We start from the raw sequence: 22746 nt of genomic DNA, 5'->3' as shown, positions 1-22746 counted from the left end.
CCGGGGAGTAGCCTTTTATTTGGGGAACAAGAGATTCAGGGGAGAATTCCATCCAATGAAGGTTGAGGGGGGGCTGTACTCCAAGGTCAGGGTCAGTGATTGGGTCTCCAGGGTCAGTGGTCACGCACACCCCCACACGGATGGGCTCTCTCATCAGGAAAGGGTCGGGAAAGCTCCGACACAGCCAGAGCGCCTCAGGCCCTTAACGGGAGTCACCCAATCACGTGTCAGAATGGCTCTCCACACTCCCGTCTTTTTTTAGTTTGAGACAAGGTTTTGTTAGGTCGCTTAGAGTCTCACTAAGTTGCTGAGGCTAACTTTGAACTTGCGATCCTCCTGCCTCGGCCTTGTGAGCTGCTGGGATTATAGGTGTGTGCCACACAACATCAGCCTTTTTAAATACTATAGCCAATTAGGGAATTAAATCTGTCACAAAAAGAATAAGTTAAAAACACTTTGGAGCTCAAAAGAAATAGTTTTTGTTTTTTATCATTGTTGTTTATTCAGTGGTGTGTGTGTGTGTGTGTGTGTGTGTGTATGTGTGTGTTGTGGTGCATTAACCGCCATTCTGGGTTATTTATTCTGCTTAAAGCAAACCCAAGTTGGTGTCTGTGATTTAGTTTAAGCTGACAGGAGTGAAAAGGGCCATGACCAATTTTTGGAGCAGCTCCCTACCATGTGCTCGCCACACCTTAAATTTCGTTTTCATTATAGCCTTTGAGAGAGACATTATTATCTCCATCTTATGAAGAGGAGAAGCAGAGACTCAGAGAGGTTGAGTTTCTCACCCAGGAAACCCACGAAGTCAATGGCAGAAATGGGAGTTGATCCCGGGTCTGTCTGACTCCAGAGCCCATGCCCAGAAGGGCTGCTGGGGACAAAACCAGGATGCATTTGAAAGGATGTTCCCATCCTGAGATGTGCTCCAGGCACAGGCTCGAAGCTTTTGTTCCTTCATTGCCCATTAACAAGCCACATCTGTGTCCCTTGGCCCCTGACAGCCCCCTCAGTGGCACCATCAGGACTCAGCGGAGGAGGTGGAGCCCCGGGAGAGCTCATCGTCAACTGGACTGTAAGCTGCCAGGGACAGAAGCAGACGAGTCCCACCCCCTCCTCCCTTCCTGACTCTTCTGCTTGAGCAGCGGGCAGAAGGGTCCACTGCACAGTTCTGACTCAAAAGCTGCCAACTTCCTCCTCCCCTCCCCTTGCACCTGCTGCCCCTGACGCAAACCCACTGCAGGCGCAGGTGTCCCAGGGCTGCCCCTCTTGGTGAAGGTTGGGTGGGGACCAAGGCTGGGCAGGGAACCGCATCCGTGACTCCTCGCCCATGCCACCCTCTTGCCCTCAGCCCATGTCACGGGAGTACCAGAACGGAGATGGCTTCGGCTACCTGCTGTCCTTCCGCAGGCAGGGCAGCACTAGCTGGCAGACCGCCCGGGTGCCCGGCGCCGATGCCCAGTACTTCGTCTACAGCAACGACAGCATCCAGCCCTACACGCCTTTTGAGATCAAGATCCGCAGCTACAACCGCCGGGGGGATGGGCCTGAGAGCCTCACAGCACTTGTGTACTCGGCTGAGGAAGGTGGGCCACTCCTGGGCCACCACTCCGCCCCACCCCAGCCTTTTGTCCCTAGGGATATGGGATGGGGAAACTGCTGCTCCTGCCCCAGCTTGATTCAGAGTAGGAGGTGGAGAGGGCCCCTGAGTTCTAAGCCACCGGACTCACTTCTGCTCATTGAGCAGGAGAAGGAGGGGAGCAGCTGTCTGGGAAGAAAGTAAGCCCCGGGAGACACTCTGGGGGCTCCCACCCAGCCTTTGTCCTCTAAAATCCTGGGCAGTCCTGATTGGGAGCTGCTCTGTAGGGCATAGGAATGCTCCAGAAATCCAAACCTATTCTGTGTTGGTCCCCAGAGCCCAGGGTGGCCCCTACCAAGGTCTGGGCCAAGGGGATCTCATCATCAGAGATGAACGTGACCTGGGAACCTGTGCGGCAGGACACAAATGGCATCCTCCTGGGGTATGAGGTGAGCACTAACCCGGGGCCTGAGAGAGGAATGCGGTGTGCAGGGGTGCTGGGGCTTCGAGGCTTAGGGGGGACACCTGACAGCTCACTCATCACTCTTCCTGGAGTCACTCACTCTCTGTCTGGCAAACTGAGCTGCCAGTCTGTGGAGCACTGTGGATGCAACTTCACTAAGATCGGTGGCTGAGCCAGGAGCGATGGCACAGGCCTGTGATCCCAGTGGCTTAAGCGGCGGAGGCAGGAGGATTGCGAGTTCAAAGCCAGCCTCAGCAACTTAGTGAGGCACTAAGCAACTCAGCGAGACCTAACTCTAATGTTTTTTTTAAAAAGCTTGGAATATGGCTCAGTGATAAAGAGCCTCTGGGTTCAATCCCTGGCACCAAAAAAAAATCATCATGATCATCATCATCATCATCATCCATGGTTGACCCCCAATGTGGAAGAGAGACTCATAGATGTCATGCATGAAGTGAGTGCTTGGGTAGAGCTGGCACAGGACAGACCACACAGAGAGAAGTTCATTCCAAACTCTCCCCTTGATTTGGAAAAATGTTTAGCAGTTCTTAATATTCCAGCTACTATTAAATCGGGTCTGTGTTTGTTGAACAGCCATCATAAACTTGCTGGGGGCCAGGGGCTACTTTGCAAATATAAACATGATGTTCCTGATGAGTTGGGCTCTGGCAGGCCATCACCAGGCTGAGCCGGTGCTCACCCCTGCTAATCCCTCCCCCACCACTCCCTCATCCCTACATTGAGCACCTTTCTTGGACCCAGTACTTTTGCTGGCACTGAGAGATACAGGGACTCACACCCGGGTTACCCTGCTCTCTGGGTGCTTATAACCAAGTATCCCAATTCTAAGACTCAAGAGGTTGAGTCTCAGGACCAGGATGAGCAAGAGAGAAACAGAATGTGGGCACCAGGATTAGGGTAGCCCTGAGATCCTGGGCTTGACCACTGACCCTAGGGTACCCTTACCCCCTTCAGATCCGCTACTGGAAAGCTGGGGACAAAGAAGCAGCTGCTGACAGAGTGAGGACAGCAGGGCTAGACTCCAATGCCCGAGTCACCGGCCTCCACCCTAACACCAAGTACCACGTGACCGTGCGGGCCTATAACCGCGCCGGCACCGGGCCTGCCAGTCCTCCTGCCAATGCCACAACCATGAAACCTCGTGAGTCTGTCTGCCAGGGGTGATGGGGATGCTGGGGGTGCTTCCAGGATCACTGTTTCTCCAGCAACAAGACACATGCTCTGGTCCACAGAAACAAGGGGTGAGCCTGTTAAAAACGAGGTAGAAATTCACGGCCTCTGTATTCTCCAGCCTTTGGACTTTCAAGGACTTTGTTTTTGAGGCACTGGTGGCAGAATGTTCTGGGTGTAATTAGTACAGGCAGACTTCGGGAGAAGGGCTGGTGGATGCTGAGGCGGGGGCAGGGGAGGGACAGGGGACCATGTGGAGGTCTCTCCAATGTCCCTCCCCTGGCAGCTCCCCGGCGACCTCCTGGCAACATCTCCTGGACTTTCTCAAGCTCCAGTCTTAGCATTAAGTGGGACGCTGTGGTCCCTTTCCAAAATGAGTCTGCAGTCACGGGCTACAAGGTGAGGAAGAGATCCACAGGTGAGAAAAGCTCTGGTCTTTCTGGTAAATATGAAAGCTACAGTCTGCAGCAAGAGGGATCTGAGTGAGACAGAAGCAGAGTGTGGGACCGGTAGAGGCTTGCTGCACAGAGGTGCTCTCTAGCTCGCCTGTGGTAGAGACTATTAAACAGGAGCAGATGGGATTGCTGCGAAAAGGCAGGGGTGGTGGGGCAGCAGTGGGGCTGGAGGTGAGTTTGCAAGCTCACCTCCCACCAGGGAGGAGCTTGGCTAATGGAAAACCCAAGGAGGGGTGAGGAGACAGAACCTCAAGGGCCCAGAACTGGGCTCCCCCCAGGGACTAGATCTGAGCAAGAAAGAAGGATCTGCCCTGGCATAAGGAAACTCCACCCGGAAACCTTCTTCCTAGATGCTGTACCAGAATGACTTACACCCAACTCCCACACTCCACCTTACTGGCAAGAACTGGATAGAAATCCCAGTACCGGAAGACATTGGCCACGCCCTTGTACAGATTCGGACCACGGGACCTGGAGGGGATGGCATCCCGGCAGAAGTTCACATCGTGAGGAATGGAGGTGCTGCCTCTCCCCTCTCCTGTCCCCCAGAAGTATCAGGCTCCACCCAGACACCTGGTAAAGGGATCATGCCCACCCACCCCAGCCACCTCCAACCTAGACCCCAGGAAAATGGAAAAGCCAGGCAGGAACCAAAGTAGAGCAAAGCCATTGCCTTCTCCCACTCTCCACCCAGCCCAAGGGCCACGGAAGTGAGGGTGCTTCTTTTACTGGGTACAAAAGGAGGCTGCAGCCAAGGACAAAGGCCCTGGCAAACTATGGGAGTAGGACTGAAATACCAGGCGCCGTTGACACTCTGGGGTCTGTAGTGTTCCACCCCCCTGCCCCCCACCCAGTGTCTATTTAGGAAAGGTCTGGATCCTGTTGCAAGCATGGGGCTAGGGTCACCCAGGCCCTGCTCACTCAGCCTGCATTTCTGCTGGTTTCAGGCACAAGCATGATGGTGGAAGACGCGGCAGTCTGCCCAGCCCCACACCCCGGCGCCATCCTCTCCCACTCCACAGCGATGCTCATCCTCATAGGCTACCTGGAGCTCTGAACTCGGCGCTTCTCCTTCTGCAACAGAACTGGAACCCAACTCTGATGGACACAGCCAGCTGGCCCTGGCCCTTCCCAAGCTAAGGTGGCCCAACACTGTGCCCAGAGTGGTTGGTTTTAAACACCTACTTTAAACAGGACCCTTTGTGCAGGAGGTAGGATAGTTCATATTCTGCCACAGGACAGAACCATAGGTGGATCTTTTTCTCTAAATGAAGATGTACTGGGCAGTGACTTCCATGATGATACTGAACCCAACCCCTTGGCCCCTAGGGGTTCTGGATGGAAGAAACGAGCCCATGGGAAGAAGGGGGTTGAATGCATATCTTGAATGGCAAGAGATGGCACTCAGAGTCCGCATGTAGACTCTGTCACCTGAGTGCAGAATCCTGGGCCCTGTGGGAACTCCTGGTAGGAGCGGGCTGAGGTCCTCCCTCAACTAAGAAAAGGACGAACCCTGGGACCAAGACCTCTCCTCGTCCTCCTGTTGAGGAGCAGCGCAGCCAGACCCTGGCGTTCTCCTCCGACTCCCCAGCAGCCCCTGCCTGCCTGGGCGGCTAGAACTCTTGCCCTGCTGCTGGGATCCGGAGCCTGAGCCCCTTCAGCATTGAAGGATGAGACTCCAGACTTTTAGGGGTGGGAGCTAAGAAGGGTTGGGAGGCTGGGATGCCTGGTGGAATGGGGCACCAGCCTGAGCCTGAGTTATGGGCACCATGTGGGTGACACTGCCCTCTCAGCCAACACTGCCAACCCAACCCTGTAACCCGAGTGCCAGAGCCACCCTAGGTGGCTGGGACTAAAGGGCTTGTCTTGGGGAAGTCCCTCACCAAGACTTATCCTGCACAGCCCCTCCAGGGTTAGGGCAGGAGACTACCAGGCGCTCACCCGCCCTTCCCCTCCAGCTCTGCCTGCAGACCTGTGGCCACCTCCCTCACTGCCACCCTCAATGCAGCATTCCTTCTCTGTTCCAGCCTCTGGAGGCTTCTGAGCCAGGCAAGGATCAATATGACCCTGCTTGCTCCCAGGAATACCCTGGACCACCTGGAGAGCCCTGTTCCCTAGACTGCCTGGACCGCTCTTTAACCCCAGAAGAAAGAGGGGTTAATAAAGGGGACAACCCACCTTGAGCTCAGGTGTACTACCAGTCACGGACAGCAGAACTGGAAGAGGCCTGAGAGCTCAAGTTGTCCACGCCCTGCACTCCCCAGATGAGGAACTGGAGGTCCAGAGAGGATCAGGGACTTCCCAAGGTCACAGGGCCCAAAAGTAGAGGGGATGGGACATGAACACAACTCATTTACCTGCCAGTTCAAGGCTCTGTCTCTGCAGAAGAAGGAGGCAGTGCTGACGGCTGTTATAAAGGTGGTCAAGGCTGATGGGGGGGGGGCGGTGAACAGTCTACTTCAAGGGTCCCCATTGCTGACCACGAGGATTGCATGGCTGAGCCCAGCCCAAGGTGTGGCATATTCTGGGAGATGCCCAGGCCTCCCTTGCCTTCTGAGCCTGGCTTCTGCTGGGGACTCAACATGCACTACCAACTTGAAGTCCCAACCCCCTTACCCTTGCTCCAAGAAGAGGCCAAAGCAAGGACAGAGTTCCCCAATCCAGGCAGCAGTAGTAATGCAGCAGGAAACCCCAAAGCCTGTGCTCTGCCAGGGGACTCTCACATCTGGGAGCAGCGTGGCAGGCATCTTGGGGGCACTTGTCCCTGAAGCTCCCTGGGCCAGTTTTCTGTAGTTTACAGTTAGAGCTCTATTTTGTTATGGTTTTTTAAACTTTTAAGTCCTGCTCTATTTTCCTGGGCAGGTTTATGTTGATGTTTACCCAGTACAATTTTTTAAAAAACGTCAGCTCACACAACTTCTCCCTGCCACCCCACAGCAACCTCCCTGCTGCAATCCAGGACTGCAAGGAGGCTACGGGCTTAGCTAAGCGACCATTCCCCCTCACAGGGACCCCAGATTTGGCCTAGCATCTCTCTTTGTGCCCTGCTGGCTATGATTTGGCCTGTGCCCAGTTCTCTACCAGAAGGGGACACTGAAAGAAGCTTCCCCAAGGTTTATCTGATTCTTTCCTCACTGCCTGGGGCTGCAGCAGGGGAGACAGGGAGCCTACTTGCCAGGCCGGGATGAGCTGCTTTGGCACAGGAGCTAACCAGGGATGCGGGAGGCTGCAGCCCCTAAGCTTGTTTGAAGGAACACTCATGGTCAAGTACCTTACTTCAAAGAGGTCCATTAGAAAGAGGGGGATGGTGATCTGCTTGGGAGACCCAGGAAGGTTTCTTACCAGAAAACCTGACTGCTCCACAGACAGAATTTGCTTGGGGGACAGAGCCATAGAACTCTATTATTATAGCAGATGTTCCTGAAGCATGAGACTGCACATGACTGAGGTTACAGGCTTGTAAAATGGAATAGCTTCTTGCTGGGGTGGCTTGGAGGAACAGACTAGATTAGGCAGCTTCCAGAGTCCCTTCCTGCCTGAGGGGCCTATGATTTTGTCTTCTCTGCTTGGATGGGCAGGGGGAGCTGAGTGGGGCTCAGTCCTGCTGCAGTCCGGACTCAATTCTGAATTCCCTCCTCTCACACCAAGCCCCAGAGAGAGGCAGAAGCAAGGGTTAGTTCAAACAAGTATTTGCTGCCTCACAGCTTAATAATGACGAGTAAATGCCCTGAGAACTAGGGACAGCCAGCCTAAGATGCCTTTTCAGGGCTGGGCAGACAAGCGCCCACTGATCTGCAAGCACTGGGGCTCAGGCAGCAGCACACACCTCCTTGGTCCTTGTGTCTCTAACAGGGCAGGAGGGCAGGGACTCTCTGCATCTGCTCACAGAGTTGTGGGGCTTACAGTGCAGCTTCTACTTTCATTCAGGGTAGCAAATCACAAGGTGATGCCAGGGAGTAGCAAGGCCATGGGGGGTGGGGGTGGGGTGGGGGATTTTTTTCCTTCTTTTAATAAAGTAACAGGAGAGACTGAAGTTAGACATGAGAAGAAGCTTCTGCAATGAGACCCTGGAATAAGTAAGCAGTTACTTCTCTAGAGACCTCTGAGGACTTTGGAGTGTTGGTGTAGTCTAGGTTAGGTGCAGCTGTGACTGGAGGGATAGGAGATGCTATCTGTCCTTCCAGAGCTGAGTCTTAGAATCAAAGCATAGGAAGATGTCATCTGTTGTGGTCCCTGTGTCTTAAAGGAAGCCATTAAAGAGGAAGGGTCACCCAGGAATTGTGGTGGCAACCCAGTGCCTTCCCCAGCATGTACTGCCCCTTGGCAGTCCCCAAAGCCATCCAGCCTGCACTCTGGGCAAGAGCCAAGACGGCTAAAGATGTTTTCCTCCTCTCTTCCTGAGATCGCCAGTGGGGCTCCTGCATGTCACAGGGATAGTAGTACCCTCACACCTGTGTCACCGGCACGGGTGTGATGTTTGTTTCCCCAGCTCAAGACTCAATCTGGGCCAAAGACTCCTGGAGTAGTTTAGTGATCAGATAGGCATTCTTTTCTAAGGAACTTCAAAGAGTCCCATGGAAACAGGTACCTAGGAGCCAGTGGCGGGAGGGGCGGTGCCCCATGAACTTGTATATATGGTCATAGGCTTTGGGAAGGAAGGGCCATAAAGGAAAACTGGAGAGGAACAAAATGGGTCAGACAGATTTGCCCAGAGTCCTAGGCAGCCCCAGGCCTAAGGCACTTAGTACCCTTGGATAGGGTGCACCTGCCTTGGTCCAAGGTGCCTCCAACTTGCCACCTGCTTCAGGGCCTGCCCAGCTTAGAGAAGCTCAGGACTTGGCAAATGCTATGGCCTAATAGACCACTGACTATACAGCTTTTGTTCAAATGGAGCCACTCCCACGGGCCCACTGTTCCGCTCTTATAATTCTTGTATGGTAGTTATTTATTGACTCTGGTAGCAGATAGTTCGTAAATAAAGATGGTTTCTCAACCTGTCGGCTGGCAGCGGCTGTGGATTTTTATTATCACTTGGCTCTAGCACATCTCCTGTCCTGTCTGGTAACCTGAGGCCTCTATCCAGGGCCTTCAGCCATCACAGTGAATCCTATTAGAACATGCAGTCTGTATCGCTTCATCCAGTCCTGGGAAGGGAGAAAACTGCCAGGGGACTCAAGCAGGTGACACAGAACACAGCAGGCACTTTGCCAGATGGGCTGGCTTCATCTAACACAGTGGCAGCAAACAATACCTGTGGATGGAACCGCTTTAAGGTCCCCTGGCTTTGAAAACATTCGAGGTGTTGACTCAGTGGTCCCAAAGGGAGGTCTTTCCCCTTAGAGAGATCCCAACTGGGGAGCACGTGACTGCTCCCTCTGCTCTCTGCAGCCAAAGGTTGTGATTACTACTCAGTTTGCAGCCACAACTCACACGTTCAACAAACACTGATCCAACATCCACAACAGATGAGCTGTGCCTGCGGTGGCACGCAGCCCTGTATTGGATTTTCAGTGCAAAACAGGTACAAAGGGGTCCATCCTGTCTCATAATTTTCTTGAGGGAGATCAAGGTGAGTGGAGAGGGCCTGTTCAGGAAGAGAAAGGTCCCATGTAGACACCAGTCTGACACAACAAGGTCACCTCTTCCTTTTTCACCCCAAGTGGATGTTGGGAGCACAGGTCACTATCGAACCCAAATTTTAGTCCAGTCAGCCTCTCCTTGACCCTCTAGAGGAAAATTACATGCACAGAACTCCATTAACTGAATTTAGTTTGTCTTTGGTAACTTGTGAGAGTTTTTTTGTTCTTTTCTTTGCTCAAACCCTTGAGTCAAGGGATTTGCCATCCTAAGTCAAAGTTCAAGAGCCCAAGGCACAGAGGGCAGTAAACCAAGAGCTGTGGGATAGGATCATCTGACTGCTGGTTTGCAACTGAGTGCTGGAAGCTATTTAGCTCTTCCAAGTATCAGTCTCTCCATCTGTAACATGGCAAGCAGCAGCCCTCAGCAAAGTCAATACGCAGTTCACTACATAAGATGCTGTTTCCCGACTTTGAAGTACAGCAAGCTATCTCCTGAGTTCTTCAGTAAAACAGTACTGCAGTAAAAAGAATCATTAACATTCCCAAACTTCAGTTTACCTCACTGCACCCTCATAATCACCTATTTCCAAGATAAGGCCGGCAAAAGGTGTTAGCTTGTTCCAGTACAGCCCATAGCAGACCCAGGCCAGAGTTGCATCTTCTGAACTCCCCTTTGAAGTGTGCAGATGAGAATTAAGGGTCTGTGTACAATTTAAGGTCTTTTAAAAATAACAGCAATAGTAAAACAATTCCCTATCCATGGGCCTAAGCTACTGATTGTCAATCTCAACTATGTATCATAGTCATTGATAAACCTGTTAAAGATGCTTTGATCTTTTATGTATAGCTTATCATCAATAATCGTGGGCCAATCTAACACCATGAGCCACCTAATGTGACATACTAAGTATGGATCTACGTAGGGCTCTTGTCATAAATGTCTAAAACTCATTTCTTGTGAATCTAATGTTAAAATGACAAATCCAGATTGTGGGACACCACCCAATACTATTGGACTAGCCAGACACTTCAATAAAATCAATGTCATGCCCTGTGCGGTGGTGCACACCTGAAGTCCTAGAAACTTGGGAGGCTTATACAGGAGGATCACAAGTTCAAGGCTAGTCTCAGCAATTTAGTGAGACCTATCTCAAAATAAAAAAATAAAAAGGACTGGGTTGTAGCTCAGTTGTAACGTATCTTTGGGTTCAATCCCTACTACCAAAAATAAATAAATAAATAAAGGGATTGGGGATATACCTCAGTGGTAAAGTACTTCTAGGTTCAACCCCCAATACCCACCCCAAAGTAATAAATTCTACAAAATCAATGTCATGAGAAAACACACAAACGCATATATATGATCTGTTGAAAAATGAAGACTTGAGAAAATATTGAATGCAATACATGAAGCTTTATTAGCTCCTAGATCAAGAAATTACATCAAAAAGCTCTAAGATTTTGAAAATTGGGGCAACTGAACATAAATTATATGTTAAGACTGGGAATTGTTCATTTTCTTAGGTGTGGTAGAGGTATTGTAGTTATACAGGAGAATGTCTCTACAAGATACATACCTGATTTACTTTCCAATAAAGGGTCACAATGTCTGTGACGCTTTCAAGTGGTTCATAAAATCTGTAACTTAGGCAATTGTTGTCAAACAGCTAACAACTGATGAACCCTAGGCAAAGGGTTTATGGGTGACCACTATAAACCTTTCTTCTAACTTTTCTCTGAGTTTGAAATTTTTAAAAGTAAAGGAAGTAATAAGGACCCTTTGACCATAATTTAAAGTGAAGTAGCATCTCCAGAGTTGGGGCTCAGGAATCTATTTTCCAAAAAAGTCATCCAGGTGATTCTGACACATGGCTCAAGGGAGAGAGAGAACCACCAGTCTTTGGTTCCTGACAGTTCCATAACCCAATTATCTTGGATAGTCTCAATGGTCCCCAAGAGTCTTAACACTGGATCTCGTACAGAGGAATAAGGTGCGAGTCCTCCCATGGGAGCTTTGGCTACTATCAGAGACCCATACATTGATCTTTCCAGGATCACAAACTTCAGGGCACTGAGTAAGCAAAAATAAAGGAGCAGGGAGCAAGCCACAGAACTGCTTCAATGATCAGGTGAAGTATCTCTGTTTTGCAAGGAAATTTAATTTAACATTAAACATCGAGGGTTCACCTGGGGAGGGCAGAGAGGGCAGGTAACATTTAGGGATTATTACACACCTGAGTCAGGTGTCATTACTAACAACTTCTGCCACCTATGGGCATGGGCCCTCTACAAAGCAATTTGTCCATTGTCTACTATTAAGAAATCCAAGGGAAATTGAAGCCAGGCTGATTATTGGCCATTTAAACAAATGCAAGAAAGAAAAATGCTAGGTTTCCATATAAATTACTTTTATTGAAGAGGAAAAAAATGTTTTCACTATGAGTACGCTGCTCAAGAGAGGGGAGATGGAGATGGGAAAGCACAGAGGTTAGAGAGAATGCAAGTTTGGAAGACAGAACTCTTCCCAGGAACAGGAGGTTGCCTGCAGTCTCCTGAGAACTTAGAGCCAGGGAGATGTGGAGCAGAGACCCACGTGGGACACAAAGCAGCTGGTGATGGTTGCCCACAGCTAGCAAGAGGCTGCTCCTTCCACACCCCTCACCCAAACTTTTGGCAGTAGGAGCCTCCCTCCTAGCCGATTCACTACCTGACACCCAGAGCATTCCCTGAAGAGCTAGCCTGGGTTTCTGGGTGGCAGTCCCTCGGGAGCAAGGCTTGTAAGCTCTTGTGGCTCCAAGTGCCATCAGTCCCCCTCCACATACCGCAGAGGACAATGCTCACCAAAATACCACCAACCACTCCACCAGTAATTCCTATTCCCAAGGCCAATGTCACCTTCTTTTGCCACTTTGGCCGGAAAGGCTTGGAATGGTTGTCCAGATTAACCTCCAAGCCCTCATCTACTAACTTCTGTTCCTCGGTAAGAGATTGAGAGAAATTCAAGTTCACCAACTTTGGAGGAAGGACCCTCAGCCCAAAATAGAGCCTCTTCACAAACCTCAAGTTTTTTAGCAGCTGCACATCACAGCGGTATGTCCCAGAATCATACTCCTGGACAGGTTTAAACCTCAAAAAATAGGATTCAGCTCTGAAGGGTCTAAAGAGCTCGTCGTCAGTGGAAATGATACCCCGTGCAAGTCTCCAGGTGAAGCGGAAAGCTTTCCGTCCAATCTCCAGGATGTCTGAACTCAGACAGCTAAGCTCAAACTCCTGCCCATCGAGGACGGTGAAATGCAGCATCCCACAGATCCAGTTGGTCAGACATTCCAAGCGCTGAGACTGACACTTCCTCCTCACTCCATCAGGGCCCACCTCACAGATGGTCTCCTCTTTATAGCCAAGGCCGCAAGTCACAGTACAGGTTGTAGCATTGACAATAACTTTCCCTACAGCTTTCTGAAGCTTTTCAGGGATGGCCAGTGTTTTAGGTGAAGTCACCACCAATGGCGGGTAGACAGTCAACGCCAGACTTGTGAGGATGAAACCAGTGGCCGAAGTCTTCATGTCTCCACAGGCATTTCACCACCCTTAGCCAGAGCCCTCTGGGTATTCCAGTTGAATTCTCTCTGCATCATAAATGAATTCCTTCAACATGGGATGTCCTTCAAAGTCAAGAGATATATGATGCATGTACTGTCAACTAAACAATGCAACCAAATACACAAAATCTCAGTCCTTACTCACAAGTGAGGTCCCAAGGCAGAAAAAACAACAAAAATCAATCACAATGTTGCTGCTGCTTTACTATCTATGCTTGTTAATGACCACCTTACCAGTCTCCATTCCTTTCATATCCTCTTAATAGATTTAAATCCACCTCTTGAAAAGACACAGATGGAGAGCTGGAGATTGGCTCAGTGGTAGGAACTCTCCTAGCACCTATGAGGCCCTGGGTTCAATCCCCAGCACTCCAAAAAACAAACAAAAAATCCCCACAGATGGACAAGTGAATTTCCAAATGAAGTTACATTCTCCTACCCTTTCACTCCCCTTCCATGTGGGATAATTAAGGATTTCAGGATTCCCAAGTTGAATCTGATCAAATAAAAAAAAAAATACCAAAGTCTAAAAAGTACAGATGGTTAAGCAAATTAAGTTCCAGTTCAATACCTTGAATTATTTACTATGAGTGCTCCTAAAGATTCTATAAAAAGGATCAAGAACTCTGGACTGGGAGGCAAGTGACTTACCCTTTCTGAATTTCTAATTGTTTCCTCCTCCATTAAATAAAGCCTTCCCCACCTATTTCAGGGAGATCACTTTTGACCATCAAATGATGCAGGGCACGTGAAAACACTCTATGAAGTGTGACACATTGGTCGGGTATAAGGAATCTTTAAAAAGAAAGAAAATTCATGAAGGCAAGGGCCAAGACGCCCTATCAGATGAGCAAGAGAGACTGTCAAAAGTAGCGCCACTCCAAGCTGAAGGTTCTCCTGTCTCAAGGTACTGAAGACTTGGGTTGGGCCAAAGGATGCAAGCTGCTGCCTCTGGGCCTGTTCCCTTTGCCCCACAGAGCAGAGGGGCTCACTGATTCCTTATGCTGATGAGGGTTGCTAGGAAACAGCTATGAGGTCAAAGACAAGTTCTCAGTAATATGACAAAAAATTAATAAACAGACACTCAGATTTGGCAGTGATTAAAATCAGACTTTGAAAGATCTTATTCTTGAGGAGACAATGAGTAGTTGGTGGATTTTAAAGCTATTTAATACAGGAAAAAAGACGAATAAAGAGGAATTTAAGAAAGGTCCCTTGGAAGCCTGGAATTTCCTGGCATGCATTTTTGTAACCTCCAGAATTTAAACTATGGCCTCTTCAGGGTAATTAAACAAACTTACACTGAGTTAAAAATCTGAAGAGATCATTCCTAGATGATCTTTTTGATTAACAACACCTTTTGTTTCAAATCATTTATTTATCATCTTGTATAAAGGCAGAAATTTAGACTCTGTGCCCCCACCACACCACGCTCTCCAGCTCTCTAGTTCCAAACAGGGCTCTAACACCATCACAGGAAGTCACATTCCCCAGTATATGAAAGTGGCTGGTGAGCTCCAGAAGTGATCAGTGTTTACAAACAAACATCTGCACCTATTCTTTAATAAACATTCGATTTTATTTACAAAGCATTAAAGCTTCAGCAAGAAGTACCCAAGGCTACGTTTTTATCTTGTACAAAACTACAGAACATTTGAAAAACAAAATGGTGGGCAGGGAGAAGATGACAAAGGGAAGAAGAGAATATACATATATTACACAAATCAAGAAACTCAAACTGAAATGGACAGTTTTAGGGGCTGAAAAAAAAAATCCCCAAAACATAAATAATTATCAGGAGCTGCTGCCAGAGATAATCTGACAGGACGTGATTTTCTCAGTAGCCAGTTGAGGAGTTGGACAGAGTATAAACACCAAATGCCCAGGTGAGGAAACCAAACTCCTTCATACATGGGAGTAAGGCAGAAACCCTCTGTATCAGTCTCCACACTACAGTGTGCAGCACAGAGAACGGGAATGAATATAATGTCTGCAAAACAGAAACATGTCCAGTGAGCCATCTGCCAATCTTAACCACTGTCCAATTCACGTGAAATTCACGAAATGAGCACTTGAAGAAGTAGCAGTGGCAACTAAAAAATTCAGGAAGAGTTCTGACTTCTGGGAAAAATAAAAAATATATATATTCTGAAAGATGGGATGGGAAAAAGAAGCCCTTACTGATGTGTTCTACTTTGATTTCTATCCTACAATATAAAAATAATCAATGTGTTTGGCTACCTAAAGGAGCATCCACCAACTGATAAAGACTTCCCAATAATCGCAATATTTAAATTCTCCTTTGAAAATACTGAGAAAATGATGATCCAGGGTAAGCACTTTGGGTCAGCTAAAAGCTCTACTCAGACAGGCTACTAAGCCCCTTCCACACCTGGTTTCCTCACTCTGGAGTTTCAGAAAATTTCAAACACCTAATGTACACATCCATCCAATCTGCTACTTTTTATTTAAACAATAGCAAAAAAAAAAAAAAAAAAAAGCTAAGCAACCTTTCACAGAAAGGAAGTGACTGGGAAACACAGCAAGAAAAAGGAGCACGAATGCATGGATGCAAGAGGGGAAAGATGCACTGGCTGATGGGGACAGGTTTCCATAGGCATTAATAATAAAAAAAAAATTTACCTTGATCTTTGATTTGAACTGGTTTGCTGCTTTGATTTTGGAATCTGTACTTTAGTCCTTGCACAGGTTCCCCCACCCCAATAAAAAAGAAGCTTGTTGAGAAACACCTTGTTTTGTTTCCAACTCTGGAAGCCAGCACAGATAAGGTAATATAAACTGTTGATGATTCTTGGCTGGAGATGGATAAAACTAGTTATCTTCAAAATCCATGATTAATGAGACTGAACCAATACTGGAGAAACATGCAATGCAAGGAAAAACCCTGAATCTCCTACTGCCCAGCTTCTTGAGCAAAATGTATGACAGGAAGAGGGGGCCTTCTTATCTTTCTTCTTTTCCTGTAAATTTGAAATCTTTCAAGCACATTCTTTTCTGCCCAACCTTTGTACACTAAATGGAAATACAGGAGTTATCTGAGATAGGGTACATTTAAAAATGAAAGAGAATATGCAACAGAAGTTTTCCTAGGATATTGGAAACAAAATTTCAGATAAGAACAAGTCACTCAAGGACATGCATTGAGGACGGAAGGCAATCAGGAGACAGGAAATGATATGTCAAAATGGTTCTGGGTACAATAGCTAGATGAACAAAACATAGGTATCTTTTCTCCAGCAACACAACCAAGCGTTGAAGTTTATGTGAGTCAAATCTCCTACTGGATGCCTTCACAAATCCTCGTTCCTGAGAGCCTATTTGGACTTACGCTTGAAAGGGAAGGTAAGGGACATATACTCTTCTTCCATAATTCACTTCTTCATTCAAACATAAAATTCACTCCTTCCACCTCCTGGGTGGGAGGCAGAGGCCTTTGTTTTAAGTTAAAGTCAATCTCAAATAACTGACCACACTGTCCAGAGGCCACCTGATGGCAAGTGAGGAAGAACGAAGAACTTCAAGGTCTTCATAATAGTTCTGAGATTGCTCCTCCTGCTAAAGAGATTAGACACAAAAAGAATTCTTTTACCATCAATTCAGATTAGTTACTTCTAAGAACAGAAATACTGATGGATGCTGCACTCCAAGCATATATGTGCCAAGAATGTCCCCCCTTTAAGGAAAAGTTATAACCAATTCCAACTCCTAATTACTCTTTATTGAAGCAACAAATAATCTAAACCCCAAATCTCCTCCCCAACACTTTTTTCAGTACTGTCCCAAAGGGATGGGGGTGGGAGGTGCTAAGCTGCTGACCATTCTCTATGGTGTTAGAAAGAATGCTTAGCAATCAAAAGGGTGTGATAAACAGAAGAAAGGAAAAGTATTGAACTTTTTCTATATTAGACTAAAACAGTCACTAAATGATTAACAATGAAAAACCCTGTCCAAGTACCACTATTCCTTAAGTGACATTTCTATTAACTGAGAATCCCAAATAAAGTGAAATGTTAATTAAAGCTATTGTCCATATGTCTACATACCAATAACTAACTGATACACAAAATCCTAAATAGTAAAATCAAATGACCACTTCCCTGGTTACTCTACAGAAGCTGTTCAACCTCCTACGGATGTCCTTAAATGAGCTGTTGTAAAATTATAAACTAGGAAGCGTAAAAAGAGAACAAGGTGAAGAAAACCCTCCCAGATGTCACTTGGAATGGGAGAAAATATACTGCTTCTTAAGGGTAAAAAGCTAAAAAAAAAAAAAAAAAAAAATTGCCCAAGTTATGAAGGAAAACTATCCATTTATAAAAAAATTAGCTTGAACCGATTTTAAAGTTCCAGTATAAATGAAATTAGTGTTTATAAAAATATATTCACATTTGCCTGAGAACAACCTGAAATCAGGACAAGATACAACATTCTCTCCCTGATACAAGCTCTCTGCTGAATACTACACTGTTAAATCAAATTAAAAAATTTATGTAGCACCTGTTTTTCAGATCACTCCCAAAATAAAACATAATAATAAATTTGAGTTTGTTTTAAAAAAATCTTAAGATAAAAGAATACACTCTACAAAGCTCAATATTGTGCATTTACCCACTTAAAGGCTAGTCGCACTGATTTTTCCCATAGGTACCCTGATCAATTTAGTTTTAACAATTTGGAAAGAGATACAACATTGCCACTGTAATTCTAAATCATGATGGGAGAAAGTGGTTTGATCACAAATCAATGGCCTTGGGGCTGGGGTTGTGGCTTAGTGGTAGAGAGCTTGCCTAGCATGCATAAGGTACTGGGTTCAATCCTTAGCACCACATAAATGTAAAATAAAGATGTTGTGTCCACCTAAAGCTGAAGAATATTAAAAAAAAAATCAATAGCCTTAATAATGGACACTCAAAATGACTAAGCACCTTATACTGATTATCTGTGTAATTTGTGTTTCAGTAACATCCTTATTCTTATGAAAAGACATAAAATACAAACATACATACATAGGCTTGTTGAGGCATTAGGCACAGAACAAAACCAGAGCATACGATACCAAGCAAGGTAATATACACAGAAATAGCAACACAGAAGACCCGCAGCAGTTGCCTGAAGGGAACACACTGTTTAGCTACAACATAAAGGAAATCTCCAGTAATATAATATTAAGGAGTTCAGTTTAAGATGAATAGCCATTTTTGGTACCTCCTAATAGCAGCCTCATCCAGGGTAGCTTAAGAGAATGCAGGGTCATGATTTTCAAATTCTACCTTATTCAGCTAATCACATGAGAAAGAATATCCAACTCGCTGAGTTTAGCAAGATTTCATAAAATTAGTCTTTGAGACTGTTCTTAAAAAAGAAAACAAAACACACACCTTACTCATTAACAAGTGATTAAAACAACTGGGTTCTGTGACTTGTAGGTGATGGGACAGCATCAGGGAGCAGTGGTGCAGAATGGCCCAAGGCAGGAAAACCTGCAATGGTGTCTGTCGGCCCCCAGAAACAACACCTCTGCTCACTTTGGCCTTTGCTACCCAGAACAGACCCAGGTGTACACCAATCCCTCATGCTCACCGTCCCATGAGGCCTTTAGGCCACGTATGTGATAGACCAAAACTTTGTGTTACTTTGCTCCTGATAAGCCAAATTCACCACCCTACGTGCCCTATTTCTTAGGCTACATGGAAACGCGAGTCTGCTCACATCTTGTTTCTTTCTAGGACTCTCCTCTGGAGAGTAGCCAATGTACTGAAGAACAGACATTTGATAGATGGCACTGATCCGCCAGCGTGGCCTTTCCCTGGGAAGTCCCGAGTTCCAGGGTTACTCCTGCCATGCTTCACTGATGGGTCCTCACTCAATACAGAAACTATATCTTCATGAATGTAGGCACTCAGTTGCTAATCCAATACTAATGAGCTGTTTGATAGGAAAGAATGTTCTGTAGCTCTAGATTCCAGGTGAATTCTACGGTGATTCATTTGTCTTCCAATTTTCCCTTGAAATGCACCGTATCTCAACACACACAAGGTTTTGTGGAACAGGTTCTATAGCAACTGGCTAATTGCAGATATGAGCAAACAGTTGCCACCCATCTAGCCTGGGTAGCATCACAACCTACACCTAAGACCCTGCCTTTAAACAATCTGGTTTTAAAACAAAAGCTGTTCCATTAAATAAAGGGGGTTTACAAAACATGAAAACTCTCAGACTAGATGGATTTCTAAAGATAGTTCGGCCTCTGGCATTCTGAATTAGGTTTCACTTCTTAGTACCTGTTGCGAAAGCAATGACTACATACGGACTTTTATGGAAAAGCTTGAAGGTAATCTTTTATTGAAAAATCTTCTGTGGAAGAATGAGATCCAGATGCCAGCTTCCCTCAGGGGCCTTGAAGGGCTGTGTGCTAATCAGCTTTGTCTGCTCAGGGTCCTCAAGATGACCATGCCAATGGATGAACCCCAACCCTCAATCAAAGAATCCCACACCCAAGATCTGATAAGTGTCCTAAAATGGAGACTTCCCACAGGTTATCTAGCCCCACCACTGTCCCAAATATGCAGCCTTCATAATGATGGAAACTACACTGCAGCTAGCCACAAAAGCTACTGCAGCCCTCCTGAGGGTCCAGAACCTCGAAAGCTGCAAGACCCTGCTGGGGGTTTTTTGTTTTGGTTTGTTTTTTTTAAATGATCCTACTCTGTCTGTTGGCCCCCAGAAGCAACACCTGTCCACTCTGAAGTTTAAACTGGCCATATCTGTTCTGGAGATTTCCATTAGGATAAGGTTGAGGAACCAAGGCCAAAAAAAGGAAGGAGAAAATGGGAGGGACAGATAAATCAGATGGGTAAGTATGCAATGCATGCAACCATGAGGAACTGGGGAAATGCTTGCAGTCATCTATGCATTGCTTTGTCTCTATCACAAAATGTATCATCACTCTGGCCCTTCAAAGGAAAGCCTCCTCTAGCCCTTGTAAGGGGTAAACTTGTTAAAGGAGCTGCCCCTCTGCTTAAGGTTGATCCACTTTGGTGTCTAACAAAAATAAGTAGAAAATAATAGTCCAGAATGAAGCACCCTGCTATTATAATACAATACAAGCGAGATCAGTACCTCCTAACCTTATCAACAAAGTCAGTGTGAAAAATCTTGTAATAGCCACCCCTCCCCCCCAATAGCAGTATCTACTCTTCCTAGAAGGGGCTTTAAAATGCTAACTTGTATAAATACTATAATACGTATATCCCACATTTAGTTCAAATTTTTACTACAAACTTTCTTCTGTCACTAAGATAATAATACTAATGCATTTGAGAATTTTAGGGAATTAAAAAGACTTATTCCTTCAGGGCTGAGTAAACTTTTCAACATGGTTTACTTTAATTCTCATTTAGACAGTTGCTGTCCAGTGACAACACTGTATTACTGAAGAAAATGTGAGTTTAAAATAAAAACAAAAACAAACTTAAAATGGTTTATTTACGACCACTTCCTACAGAAAACACAAGATTAATTACAGAAAAGTTTAAAGAAGGTGGGAGACTATGTCCTAAAGAGTTTAAATGAATTAAATTCCTTTTGGTCAGATTTCTAATTTTTATTTTTAGTTATAGATGCACATAGTACTTTAATATTTTTATGTGGTGCTGAGGATCAAACCCACTGCCTCACTTGTTCTACACAGGTGCTCTACCACTGAGCCACAACCCCAACCCAGTTTGGCCACATTTTAAATCACCCTAAGCATTTCTTTGGGTCAGGGAAATCTATTTAAACTTTAAATTGCTCCTTCTGTATAGCATCAGTTTGTCCAAGAAGTGGGCTATGAAAGATCATCTTTATTTATGTCTAGTCAATTACTGATGTGCATTTTTTGTTGACAATGACCGTCTGTTACAGGCTATTTTTTTTTTAATTGGGGGGGGAGGTTATTGTGAATGGGACAGTTTTCTAAATTTCTTTGTCAGCTGATTCTTCATTGGTGTTTAGGAACACAACTGATTTGGGGTGTTAATTTTATATCCTGCTACTTTGCTGAATTTGTTTATGGAGTTTTCTGGTAGAGTTTTTTTGGGTCTTCTAAATATAGAATCATGGAGGGGAGGGGGGATAGTAGGGGTTAGGAAAGGTAGCAGAATAGAACAATTACTAATAGCGCATTATGTAAAAATGTGGATGTGTAACCGACGTGATTCTGCAATCTGCATTTGGGGTAAAATTGGGGGTTCATAACCCACTTCAATCTAATGTATGAAATATGATATGTCAAGAGCTTTGTAATGTTGTGAACAACCAATAAAAAAATTAAAAAAAATATATAGAATCATGCTATTGGCAAATAGAGATAGTTTGAGTGCTTTTTTTCCTATTCATAGCTCTTTAATTTCTTTCTTTTGCCTAATTGCTCTGTCTAGGGTTTCAAGGACAATGTTGAATAGAAATAGTAAAAGAGGACATCCTTGTCTTGTTACTGTTTTTAGAGAATGCTTTCCATTTTTTTTTTCCATTTAGAATGATGATGGCCTTGGGTTTAATATTTACAGCTTTTACAATGTTGAGGTATGTCCCTATTATCCCTACTTTTTCTAGTGTTCTGAACATGAATGAATGCTGAATTCTGTCAACTGCTTTTTCTGCATCTATTGAGATAATCATGTGATTCTCATCTTTAAGTCTACTGCTGTGGTGAATTACATTTATTGATTTCCATACATTGAACCAACCTTGCATCCCTGGGATGAAACTCACTTGATCGTGGTGCACTATCTTCTTAATATGTTTTTGTATGCAAATTGCCAGTATTTCATTAAGAATTTTTGCATCTATGTTCATCAGGGATTTTGTTCTGAAGTTTTCTTTGCTTGATGTATCTTTACTGGTTTTGGTATCTGGGTGTTACTAGCTTCATAGAATGAGTCTGGAAAAGTTCCCTCCTTTTCTATTTCATGGAATAAATTGAGAAGGATTGGTATTAGTTCTTCTTTGAAGGTCTGGTAGAACTTGACTAAGAATTTGTCTGATTCTGGGTTTTTCCTTGTTGGCAGGCTTTTGATGATGTCTTCAATTTCATTGCTTAAAATTGACCTGTTTAAATTTTCTACATTCTCCTGATTCAATCTGAGTAGGTCATATGTCTCTAGAAACTGGTCAATGTCTTCAAGATTTTCTATTTTGGGCTGGGGATATAGCTCAGTTGGTAGAGTGCTTGCCTAGCATGCATAAGACCCTGGGTTCAATCCCCAGCACCACAAAAAAAAAAAAAAAAAAAAAAAATTCTATATTTAGGGGAGTATAAATTTTCAAAATAGATTCTGATTATCATCTATATTTTCAGTAGTGTCCATGGCAATATTTCCTTTTTCATCATAAATTTTAGTGATTTGAGTTTTTCCCCTCTTTCTCTTGGTTAGCTTGGCTAAGGATTTATCAATTTATTTTTTCAAAGAACCAACTTTTTGTTTTGTTGACTTTTTGAACTGTTTTTGTTTTAATTTCATTGATTTCAGCTCTGATTTCCTGTCTTCTACTGCTTTTGGTGTTGATTTGTTGTTCTTTGTCTAGGGCTTTGAGCTGTAATGTTAGGTTATTTATTTGGTAACTTTCTACTCTTAATGAATGAGCCCATTGCAATAAACCTTCCTCTAAGAACCGCCTTCATAGTGTCCCAGAGATTTTGATGTGTTGTGTCATTATTCTCATTTACCTCAAAGTATTTTTTTAATTCCATCTCTGATTTCTTCTGTTATCCATTGGTCATTCAATAGCATATTATTTAGTCTCCAGGTGTAGCTACTATTTTTATTTTAGCATTGACTTCTAATTTTATTCATTATGATCTGATAGAATGTAACATTTT

The 22746-nt window shown here is 45.2% G+C and overlaps 3 protein-coding genes across 5 annotated transcripts in view; 1 reads left to right on the top strand and 2 right to left on the bottom strand.

Annotated features, from left to right (window-relative positions):
* Positions 1-8670, top strand: part of CNTN2 (contactin 2) — a 33809-nt gene extending 25139 nt beyond the window's left edge. Inside the window, exons 17-23 of one of the 2 annotated variants that reach the window (XM_081297006.1) lie at positions 1002-1072; positions 1349-1583; positions 1913-2025; positions 3015-3201; positions 3517-3629; positions 4036-4204; positions 4633-8670. In XM_081297006.1, the coding sequence (XP_081153132.1) occupies positions 1002-1072; positions 1349-1583; positions 1913-2025; positions 3015-3201; positions 3517-3629; positions 4036-4204; positions 4633-4742 (998 nt within the window). In that variant the 3' untranslated portion in view covers positions 4743-8670. Of the gene's footprint in view, positions 1-1001; positions 1073-1348; positions 1584-1912; positions 2026-3014; positions 3202-3516; positions 3630-4035; positions 4205-4632 lie in introns of those variants that run through there. The other variant, XM_081297007.1, reaches the window with a different exon arrangement.
* A 2020-nt stretch (positions 8671-10690) lies between these two features.
* TMEM81 (transmembrane protein 81) lies at positions 10691-14218 on the bottom strand. Its single transcript, XM_081299427.1, has one exon. It carries the CDS (start codon positions 12826-12828, stop codon positions 11968-11970), a length of 861 nt encoding a protein of 286 aa, XP_081155553.1. The 5' UTR covers positions 12829-14218; the 3' UTR covers positions 10691-11967.
* A 251-nt stretch (positions 14219-14469) lies between these two features.
* The window catches only part of RBBP5 (RB binding protein 5, histone lysine methyltransferase complex subunit), a 34795-nt gene continuing 26518 nt past the window's right edge, over positions 14470-22746 (bottom strand). Inside the window, exon 14 of one of the 2 annotated variants that reach the window (XM_081299426.1) lies at positions 14470-16439. In XM_081299426.1, coding sequence (XP_081155552.1) covers positions 16411-16439 — 29 coding nt within the window. In that variant the 3' untranslated portion in view covers positions 14470-16410. The remainder of the gene's footprint in view (positions 16440-22746) is intronic. The other variant, XM_081299425.1, reaches the window with a different exon arrangement.

This window comes from Spermophilus citellus (genome assembly GCF_964194105.1).
Source record: "Spermophilus citellus genome assembly, chromosome: 6".
In the NCBI taxonomy this organism is placed as follows: domain Eukaryota; kingdom Metazoa; phylum Chordata; class Mammalia; order Rodentia; family Sciuridae; genus Spermophilus; species Spermophilus citellus.
Note: the sequence above shows the minus strand (reverse complement) of the source record. Positions and strands in the feature narration are given on the sequence as shown.